The 12,062-nt window shown below is 29.1% G+C and overlaps 1 protein-coding gene across 1 annotated transcript in view; it reads right to left on the bottom strand.

Annotated features, from left to right (window-relative positions):
- LOC142327790 (nose resistant to fluoxetine protein 6-like) overlaps nt 1-12,062 on the bottom strand; it is a 275,777-nt gene that overhangs the window by 13,978 nt on the left and 249,737 nt on the right. The window contains exons 9-11 of the mRNA XM_075371127.1: nt 5,973-6,052; nt 1,785-1,880; nt 343-472 (exon numbers count right to left, since the gene is read on the bottom strand). Of these exons, the coding sequence (XP_075227242.1) occupies nt 343-472; nt 1,785-1,880; nt 5,973-6,052 (306 nt within the window). The remainder of the gene's footprint in view (nt 1-342; nt 473-1,784; nt 1,881-5,972; nt 6,053-12,062) is intronic.

Genomic DNA, 12,062 nt, shown 5'->3' with positions numbered 1-12,062 from the left:
TACAGTCATAGTGGTGCATACAAATATTATTAGTTATTTTCTGAAGTTATTTAAGGAATATAAATGTTATACATTTATAAAAAGGGTAATATATATTTTAAAAATTTATAAGGATGCATATTTATATAAGTATAACTTTCTGAGAATTGAAATAGTTCATTAACATATTGATCACAATGCCAATTTAACTAAAAAAACAACTTATGTTGTTATCCTAATAAAAAAAAAAATCCCTTTTAATATTAGTATTATATATCAAACAAACATATATAAGGATATATATATAATTTTTTAATTATAATCATAAAATCTTTTGATGTACAGAAAAAAAGACAAACTTACCTTTGAAATATGAATAACATTATTTGTTTTAAATAGGAACCAACCAGAGAACATTCCAACTAAATACGGACCAACTCGTGTCCAGGGTTTGTCATACAGCTCATCAAACAAAGCAAACGGTTCTTCAATTCTAAAATAAAACAAAGCATAAGATTGTTATCTTACTGTTTAAACCACTCTAGAATTACTGCTTTTGATATGTTATTTTTAAATAAAATTAATAAACAGGCATTTCATATTGTTTTATAGACATCATTCATAAATTGACTTTGATATTCTATTCTAAGCTATATAATGAAATTATTTATAATCAGGTTATATGGGTAATTTCATTACAAATCTTATAATGTCATAATTTGTGTCGTGACAATTAGAAAAAAAAGCAGCATGTTTGAATTATTTAGCAAGAAGTAAAAATTATTAAATTATTTTACTGGGAAGTTAACTAATTAATTAAAATAACCAATTAACTAGAATATTTTAGATTTAAAGTATAATGGTGAGGGAGGGTTTGCCTTAAGCACAAAGTGCTTTGTATTACATAATATACCCATTTTTTAATAAAATGTTATGATAAATTCATATAAAAATAAACATAGTTACAAGATACAAGAGAATTTCTAATATAAAATCATTTTTCAGCAAGACATGCAGGAATGTGAATGCAGAAAATTATCAAGAAAGAAATCTCAAATGGTTGAAATATGGTAGGACACCATGACTGTCCATTGGCCTCGAAAGTTGAATAATTGTTTTTATTGGATTCAGCAGGAAACAGAGTGGGTAATAGTAGCTTCAGAAGTTGCAGCTTTGAAAATTGTTTAACCTCAACAAAAATTACCATTTTGTCTTTGTTTTACTTTACAGTAAAATCTCTACAGAGAGTTTTCAAACTGTGTTTGTCCCATTTCTTGTAACTGTATGACTCATAACTTTTTTTTCCATATTAGATAACAATTAATTTATATTTACTTGATCAGTATAGTTCACTCGCTTCATTACTTTTACCCTGTTATGTTTTTTGGTACACTATTATTCTCAGCACCTCAATAGCATCCTTCACCACTTACAGTAGTGGTTTTACTTGATATGTCTGTCTATATTATTATCTCTGTAGAAATTGTAAGCAAGCTTTCCACTTAATGTTTAACCTAAATATCATTATTACCTTGCTGGTAATAGTAAATTCAGAGATCATAGTTTCATTTTACTATTTACGTTATCTAAAAAAGAATTATAAAGAGTCTTTGTCAAACGAATATACAAAACAAATAAAAGAAATTTTTCTTAACTTTTTGCATGAATATTAGGTTGAAGTTAAATAAAGTCACACCTTTATCAATTTTAAGAATAAAACAGGATGATTATATTTAAGTTTTTCCCTTCTTTAACAAACTTTAGTTAATAGTATGTTTATTAAAAATAATATTTAAAAAACTAACCTCACTTTGTACTCATAATGTACAGCTACCAATCCTGTTGTAATCCAAGAACTTGCCAAAAATAAACATAGAGCACCAGCAGCAATCTTGAAATGCCTATAAAAAAATCAAAAATTAATGAGGAAAACTAAGAAAGATGAATTAATTTTTTTTTTTAAATCTACTAATTTTTTCCTCTCTTTTATTGCACTTTTTATTTGTATTATCCATATCCAGTGTTATTGTTTGATATAATTAGTTTGTAAAAAAGCAATTAAATACAAAATAATGAAGATTTATTAAATATTATGTAAACTAATATTTTTAAAGAGTAAAATAAAAATATATTTAAAAACAGTATAAAGCTAACTGTGCAAACAAACTGTGGAAACATGTCTATGATGAGTGGTTGAAATTAATTTCTGTATTTTTTGTAAAATAGATGATTGGTTTTGAATTTTTACTTATTTATCACTCTTGGCAACTATTAATGAAATTATCTTGGTGCAATAATGAATTCGTGCTAATTTTTATAACTTTTGGCTGATTTAAAACAACATTATAGAAGATTAAAAAAAAAAAATAAATCTTTCTTTAGTTTATAAAATGAGAAAGAAAATTCATGAACAAAAAAAAATTCAAAATTTTAACATTAGAAAAATAATATTTTGAACTCTATAAACATCAGGAATGTTTGCAAGTTATGCCAGATTTTTATTTTACAACTGCTTGGGGTTGTAACATGTTTTTAATAATGTTTTTTTTCTTTATTTGAAAAATGTTTGTTATAATAATTAACATGATTCACAGGATATGTACCTAAAAATATATTAAATTTAACATCCTAGATGATACGTAGGTCATGTGGATTCCTACCGCTCCTAATAATAAGAAGATACTTTATGATGTAAAATGTATCTACTACTACTCCATCATAAAAGTAATTCTAACTAAAATAAAAATAATCAAGGTAAATAGTGGGAATAATGAATGAATTAATAGGTTGAACTCAAGAACTTTTAAAATGAAGTGAAATACTGAAGGTTGATATCCAATAATATTACAGAATTTTATTTGTATTTCATAATGTGACGTTAAAGTAGAAAAAATTGTAGGTAAAATTAATTTATGAAAGTAATAAAATTACAATTATATATAATAATTAACTTAATTATTTTATTAAAATAAAAATTACAATTGCAAGCAAGAATAATTTTGCTTTCAATCATAAATGTTTTCTATTTGCTGAAATATTTTCTAATAATAATTCTGGCTGATAATTGATACTGATACTAACTAATTCTGTATACCAGTATTTTTTTTTTAATCAAACTAATGTATTAATTATTAGGTGATAATGTTTGTTTCTGAGGATGTAAAATTGGCTTTTAGGATGCAATTATTTTTTTAAGAACACCTCCTCAATGAGACTTAGGCTTTGAATAGCAGGTTTTATAAAAAAATTTATAAATCAAAAGGTAGATGTTATAAAATATTACTTGAGCCTGAGGTGGCTTTTGCTTTAAAAATAAACTATGAGTATTTGTCAATAACAATAGTGTTGTTAACTACAAACTGGCTTTAAAAAAAAATGCAATCTCTGAAGAAGCTTGTTTTAATCCCTTTTATTATTTTTAATTTTGTGGGTGTAAAACTGAATTTTGCAGACAAACTTGGAAACTCTTTTTCCAATCTTCTGCTCATACATTAAGGCTAGTTTTTGATGAGTCCATTGAATGATGCCAGACAATACATTAAATATACATAAGTTCTAACATCACATCAAAACTAAATGACAAGTGTTTTGTGTTTTGAACACAAATTATTGTGAGTAAAAAATAATAATTTTTAACAGTAATGTAGATCACAACAATTAAAAGTGCATGTTTAATATTATGAATATTTTATAATATTATTCTTGGTACTTGAACTGACACACATTTTTTTTACATGTATGGCTATTATATATTATTATTACTCATTATTTTTGTTGTGCATGCTGTTATTGAAGTTACTTTATATCTCGTTACCTGTTATCGCAATAATTTTGTTAATTTATTTACCTTATTTAGCTATTGTGTATTCATCATTCCGATAGGGAGTCCGACAAGGATGTTCCCTATCTCCGTTACTTTTTAATCTTTACATGGAACTAGCAGTTGATGATGTTAAAGAACAATTTAGATTCGGAGTAACAGTACAAGGTGAAAAGATAAAGATGCTACGATTTGCTGATGATATAGTAATTCTAGCCGAGAGTAAAAAGGATTTAGAAGAAACAATGAACGGCATAGATGAAGTCCTACGCAAGAACTATCGCATGAAAATAAACAAGAACAAAACAAAAGTAATGAAATGTAGTAGAAATAACAAAGATGGACCACTGAATGTGAAAATAGGAGGAGAAAAGATTATGGAGGTAGAAGAATTTTGTTATTTGGGAAGTAAAATTACTAAAGATGGACGAAGCAGGAGCGATATAAAATGCCGAATAGCACAAGCTAAACAAGCCTTCAATAAGAAATATAATTTGTTTACATCAAAAATTAATTTAAGTCTCAGGAAAAGATTTTTGAAAGTGTATGTTTGGAGTGTCGCTTTATATGGAAGTGAAACTTGGACAATCGGAGTATCTGAGAAGAAAAGATTAGAAGCTTTTGAAATGTGGTGCTATAGGAGAATGTTAAAAATCAGATGGGTGGATAAAGTGACAAATGAAGAGGTATTGCGGCAAATAGATGAAGAAAGAAGCATTTGGAAGAATATAGTTAAAAGAAGAGACAGACTTATAGGCCACATACTAAGGCATCCTGGAATAGTCGCTTTAATATTGGAAGGACAGGTAGAAGGGAAAAATTGTGTAGGCAGGCCACGTTTGGAGTATGTAAAACAAATTGTTGGGGATGTAGGATGTAGAGGGTATACTGAAATGAAACGACTAGCACTAGATAGGGAATCTTGGAGAGCTGCATCAAACCAGTCAAATGACTGAAGACAAAAAAAAATTCATCATTCTGTTTCCTTTCATTGTAACAAGAAGTAACAGTAATTAATTTATGGCAGCTGCCAAATACTGAAGAGGCAACAGTACAGTTGTTACAGAAATATGGAGTAGTGTTATGAGCAGACAAAAGACATCTATGACCATGAAAGACATCCAAAAGAGCAGACAGGATCACGACATGAAATTATATTTCAGTAATATAATTGTGTGAAGTGGAAATGTAACAAATGAACTTGACATGAAACTAAGTGATTTCTTGTTGGAAATTGGCTGGAGGTAGTAGACTGCCAATAGTTACTATTTTACGATACATTTATTGTTGGTGCAAGGAACTGATTTCAGTAGACTTCTGCAACTGACAACTGAACATAAGTTAATGCACTGCAGTTGACTGGAATATGTACAATATAGGAATCTGTGCTTTTATTATACATAAGTTTCCACCAGGCAAAAGAGGTGGTAATGGTACAGCTGTAGAGATGGATGAAAGTCTGTTTACATAACGCAAAATTAATGTGGGCAGGGTTCTTCCACAACAGTGGATTTTTGACGGAATTTGGAAAGAAGTAAACCAAATGTTCATTGTCGAAGCTCCTGATCATTCTGCAAAAATGCTGCTGGGAATTATTAAAGAAAAAGCTGTAGTGGGATTGATCATCACTGTTCAACTGTTGATGTAGTTATTGGCATGATGAATTGGAGACAGCTGGTTACATACATCTACAAGTTAACCATCATTACAACTTCATCGACCTGAAGACAGGATCACATACTCAGCATATCAAAAGAATGTGGGGATAAGCTAAGTAGAGGAACAAAAAGACTACGGAACTGCTCGACAACACTTGTAATCCTACTTGGCTGAATTCATATTTTGGCAAAAATTTCTAAAAAATGTACTGTTGGAGAAATACCGAAAGAAATATCTCTTTTCTAGTCCCCAAATGAATGAGATGGAATGAAATTATTATTTTATAAAGTTAAAAAAAATATTTTTTAAATTTACTTAAATTATTTTTAAGACTAGCATTAGATAAATAAAAAATACAAAATACAAAGAAAATTATGTAAATTAATATTCATGCCGGTTAATGCACAAGTACCTTATTCTTTCTTATACAGGCTTGATTAATAGGTATGAGAGTAAGTAATATTTGATTCTTTCATGTGCATGAAAGAAAAAATTATGAATAAGAAAGACTTACTTTACTGAAATCAACAATATTATAATTCCAAGAACATAGAACTGTGTGTCGTTAGCCATGTACCAACTCCATAGAAGACACTGCAACAAAATTATGAAAATTAATTAACTTGTCAGAAAAATATTAATATTACAAAAAAAAAAAAAACACTGAAAGAATTTAAAATTACTTTAAAAAAAATTATTCATCTAAATGTTTTACAGTAATCCTGGATATTTTCCCATTTCAGAGATATCAGAATAATTATTGTGTCACATTCCAATATGTTCATTTACACTATCATCCCAGTTTTTCATATACTGTTATATATTTAACGTTAATTCGTTTTTTCACAGCTAATAAATCAAAATGAAAACTGCATGCAGTATTCTGTGATTTACAGAATGGCCTTACAAGCTTTCTAGGAAAATTTTAAAGGAGATCTATGTTGCAAATATTCATGAATGTCATATCATTAATTTACTTTTTTTCTTAATATATTAGATTGTTAATTGTTATTTTCCATGTTTAATGGAACCACCAGTGTAATGTGATACAATTCTGTGTATTTTGATGAACAAATCAGGAACAATGATGTTGGAAAGAATCAATAAAGAAAAATGTCATCTTAATAAAAGTAATCTAACATGCAGAAAGACAGGATAGGAAAAATTATCTGATAAACATAAAGAGATAATTTAAAGGAATTAAAATTAGCAAAGAACAAAAGCTAAAATCCAGAAAGCTATTTATTACTGAGCTCTAGGAACGTAGAAAAACTTAAGTTACTTATGAATTGTTGAAAAACATGAAAACGTAAAAAGATCTTCAGTTAGTTGCTGATAGCACTTAATTAACTGTATTATTCCACTGAAAAAGCATCAGCACAGTACATCAAAACAAAGTGAACAACTTCTGCATAATTTATAGAGATTTACATCATTCTATTAAAAAGGTTGTTTTTAACAGAAAATTATCAGTAATATTCTAAAATTTTATATAAAGTATATTACAATAAATAGGAAGATAAACCTTTTTGAAAGGTAAAAGTCAAAATGCAATAGAATTACTGATCTTAACTACTAGTTCAGGTGGTATCTGGCTAGTTCAAGTCTGCGTCTGGCTGCTGTACTGAACAGACGTGTGTCGCTCTATTCGCATTCCTGTTCAGAGTGTAGTAGATAAGCAGTTCTTATCTTAAATACACAACTGTATATTTTCTTGAACAATTATGTTGTATTTTATATGCCAGTGTTAAATATTTTATTATATTATAATCCTGTTTGATAAAAAATATTTGAAAATGAAGAAGTGCAATACCTGTGAGGGAGAATTACCGATTGATGGAACATACATTATTTGTCGTTTTTGTTTATACGGTTACCACCATAAATGCGTTGGAATTACGGAGAATACATATCAGCGAATGTCGCAGAAAAAGAAAAAAGAGTGGATGTGTTGTGAGTGTCGCAAATCAGTCAAATCTACTGACAACAAATCAGTGGATTCGACTAAAGAAATATTAGATTTCACCGGTATTAATGAATTAAAAGTTATCATTTTAGAACTCAAAGCAGAAGTCAGAGCTTCTTCCAGTAGGACCGAAAATGAACTTGGTAGGCTATCCCTGTTCTATGACGATATTAAAAATGAAATTAGTGAATTACAGAAATCTAACAAGGATCTTCTCCAAGAAGTGAAACAACTCCGAGAAAGCGTAACAGAGAAGGATAAGAAAATCGCTTCGCTAGAAGAAAAAATCATACAACTCGAACAATATGGAAGAAACAAAAATATTGAAATTCACGGGCTAAAATTACACCCCGATGGAAACCGTAAGGAAAATTTACATGACTCTCTTCAGAAAATCGCTGACAAACTAGATATTCCTTTCAGCTTGGACGGTGTGGAAGCGGTTCATAGACTACCTACTAGGAGGAAGACTGATTCACCACCGATCATAGTGCAGTTTAGCAGCAGAAAAATGCGAGATTTCTGGATCAGCAAAAAGCGCGAGAAGCTAACAAATAATATGGTTCTTGCAGATGGTAGTGACAAAAAAGTGTATATTAATGAAAATCTAGTAACATCAATAAAAGACTTACTTTATAAAACGAAACAAAAAGCGGGTGAACTTCAGTATAAATTTGTTTGGGTACGAAATGGTAAAATATTTGTTAAGAAAAGTGAAGATGTGTTTGCTATTAAAATTAACACTGAGGCGGATCTGCAAAAAATCAAGTGAGTTATATAAATTTGTAACTATGATAGCGTTATCCCTAAGAGTATAATAGAATTGTTTCGTAATAATATTATTATGTTCATTACATTCAGTTCTGTAAATGTAAGTTCACGTATTAGTTATTTCTATCATTTTATTGCATTTTATATTTATCATATTCTGTTATTGATGACTCAAGATTCTTGGTATTACTGTTCCAGTATTATAAAAAAAGGAAGACCTTCACTTAATTTAATTTTATGCCAATTCAGCAGCTACTTTTCTATGTTTATAAGCATCAGTTTATTTCTTAAAGTGAATAATAGTTTAATGAAAAATATTTTATTTTTAGAAACTGGCTTTAAATTGATAAGGATAATTGACTTGCATAACGATGTATTTCTCTTGCGAGCCTATCTCAAAAATGTTATCTCTGTTATGGTGACGACATTGTTATCAAATAATATGATACTGATGTCATTAAGTTACACCTACGATCTTATTCGAGCGTTTGTTCTATCGAATATATGTTCTCCCACCCCTTTAACAAAAACGGTTATGCTGTGTTTTTGCGTAGATAAGACATTAGTCATAACAACGATTAGTATTAAATTAGTCTTTACAAATAAAATTTATATGTTTCTAAATAAAATGTTTTTATTATGTTTACAAATTGTATAATCTTATAATCTGTATAGCTTATGTAATCTGTGCGTTTTAGACATATTTTCGAATCCCTATTGAAATGGAAAACATTAATGAAAATAATATTTTTAATGGCCGGTTTTTGGCTATTGATAATTACTACTCGAACCTAGACGAATTTTCGCAAGATTACTCCTGTTTATCGAAACTGAGTATACTTCATTTAAATATTAGGACTATTCGCGGTCATTGGGATGAATTCTTGATTCACCTAGGTAATAGTAACGTAGATTTGATAGTTCTCACGGAAATAAACATTACGGATAATGAAATAAGTTTAATTAATTTTTATCAGATTAATGGCTATGACTCCTATCACTGTGTCCGGAATATTAGGTCTGGTGGTGGTATTTTAATTCTTTGTCGTAGCACACTCAGTGCTGAAAGAATAATGTTGGATTTGACTGTCTCAAGTTGTGAACTATTATGCATTCAGGTTTCAGTGAAATTGGGCGTTAAGACCGATGATTTTACGATAATATGCTTTTACAGACCGCCAGATTTAAATGTTCATGAATTTTTACATGATCTTGAAAATATTCTTCATAATTGTAATAATAATAATGCGGTCTTAATCGGAGATATGAACATTGATCTTACTAAGGAAAATACTGTAGTTAGTTACTATCAAACCTTATTACATACAACGGGATTCATGTGTTGCATATCTGATATAACGAGGGAGGAAATAAGAGATGGGGTAATTGTTAGATCTTGTATAGATCACATTTTTATTAGAGGCTTTCCTTATTACGTTTTTTCTGGAGTAATTGAAACTAAAATTTCTGATCACTATGTGACAATAGCAGATCTGTTGTACAAGAATTCATCCCGACGATCGATGGATGACAGTCTTGGTTCATTTTACTTAGATAATGCCTTAATTAGATATAAGTTAGATAGCATAAATTATGACACCTTAGGTAATAAGATGGATAATAATCCATCTGCGTATGAGAAATTCGTTGATATAATTAATTCTGTGTATAACAGTTCTTTAGTTCGCAGAAATACTGATAGGATTAAAATTCAAAATAGAAAAAAACCATGGATGACGGATGACATTCTAAATAAAATAAAGTATAGAGACAGACTGTTCAAAAAATGGAAAAAAGCACCAGCTAACCTGGAAATTCGAAAAGATTACATATTATATAGAAATAAAATTAATATTGAAATACGAAAAGCGAAGGAGAAGTATTTTAATGATAAATTTAAAAATTTTCAAAAGAATGATATTAAGGGTAACTGGAAACTACTTAACTCTTTGATGGGGTTACCCTCTAAGCGTAACTTAGACGATACTATAATTAAATATGTAAGCGGTACATCTAATAACGCGGGTAAGGTCGCTGCAGACATTATCGGTAAACACTTTGTAACTTCAGTAGATGATATTAAACATAATTGTATACATAAGTTCTTGAAATTCACGGGTGGCAATTGCATGCAGCTTGTGTCTTTTCATTTACCTTTAAGTTCTCCTAAACAAATAGAAAATATAATTTCATCTATGAATGATAAAAAATCGCCAGGTGTAGATGGCATACGAATCAAAGATTTGAAATATGTCGTTAATAAAGTCAGCCCTTTAATTTCAATTATTGTAAACAATATAATTAAATCAGGGAGGGTTCCTGATCTACTGAAGATGTCTATTGTTAGACCTATCTATAAAGCTGGTTCTTTTAAAGATTTAAATAATTATCGGCCAATTTCTATACTGTCATGTATCGAAAAAGTTTTTGAACGGTATGTCTCTATGCATATTACTAAATACCTTGATGATAACAAATTAATCAGTGAAACTCAATATGGTTTCAGAAAGGGGATTGGGACTAACGATGCTATAAATGATTTATCTGATTTTGTCAATATTAACTTAAATAAATGTAACCATGTAATCTTACTTTTTTTAGATTTTCGTAAAGCTTTTGATACGTTAGACCATCATAAACTTTTAGATGCCCTAAATAAGCTAGGGTTTAATGGCCCTTTTAATAATATGCTACAAAACTATTTAAGTAACAGAAAACTTATTGTTAAAATTAAAGATAAATATAGTGATAGATACGAAACGGATAGTGGCGTGCCTCAAGGGTCTATCTTGGGCCCAACACTTTTTAATCTGTACGTTAATGATATGTCTAGCGCGATCTCTAATTCATGTCTGTTGCAATACGCTGATGATAGTGTTTTAGCATTTGGACATAAGCGATTGGAAGAAGCAGAGTTTTTAATGCAAGAAGATTTTAATAATCTATTAAAGTGGCTTCATGACAAAGGCCTAATTATTAACGCTAAAAAAACTACTGTTTTACATATAAGATCTCCTTATCTTCAATCCCAAAGACCAATAAAAATTATTTGTCATACATGTGACTGTATAAAAAATTACCACATAAATTGTAATTGTGAACATCTCCAGAATGCTGACAAATACAAATATTTGGGTGTACATTTTGACTCTTTTTTTAGATGGGATCACCATATAAAACATATATGTAAAAATTTAAGAGTGGTTGCTATGAAATTCCACCACATCTCACCCCTATTACCAATTCACTGTAAACGCTTACTCTATTCATCCTTGTTTGAATCTGTTATTCGATACGGCTTGACAACATGGGGATCAGCCGCAGACTATCTCATAAATAAAATAAATTTAATACAAAATAGGGTCCTCAAAGATATTGCTCTTTATGATTCTGATAACAATTATGACACTAATTTAAATAATCTTACAAGGTTTCTGTCAGTTAGAGGTCTATTTAAATTCTTAATTATTTTTAAGAACTTTTACAACAGTGAATACAGGGTAAATATAGAAAGTGGATACAATTTGAGAGCAATGAGCTTTATCACAGATAGATATAATAATACTTACGGTAAACGATTAAAGAAGTACGTTGTTCCTGCATTACTTAATTCTTTACCGAATCACCTCAATAATGTAAAAATAAAAAAAAATGATTTAAAAAAACTTCTCATTGAGTGGGCATTAATTATAACGTAATAGGTACTAACAGGATTCATGTTGGATTTATACTGGCAGTCCAGACAATTATAACATGATTATAGTTATTATTTTAATGTTGACAATTATTGTAAATCAATAAATAATGTATTGTTGAATGGTTAAAGCTTAGTTATTTATTTTCTTTATGTAATTGTTGCAACAAGAT

Source organism: Lycorma delicatula, chromosome 7, assembly GCF_047948215.1.
Source record: "Lycorma delicatula isolate Av1 chromosome 7, ASM4794821v1, whole genome shotgun sequence".
Classification (NCBI taxonomy): Eukaryota; Metazoa; Arthropoda; class Insecta; order Hemiptera; family Fulgoridae; genus Lycorma; species Lycorma delicatula.
Note: the sequence above shows the minus strand (reverse complement) of the source record. Positions and strands in the feature narration are given on the sequence as shown.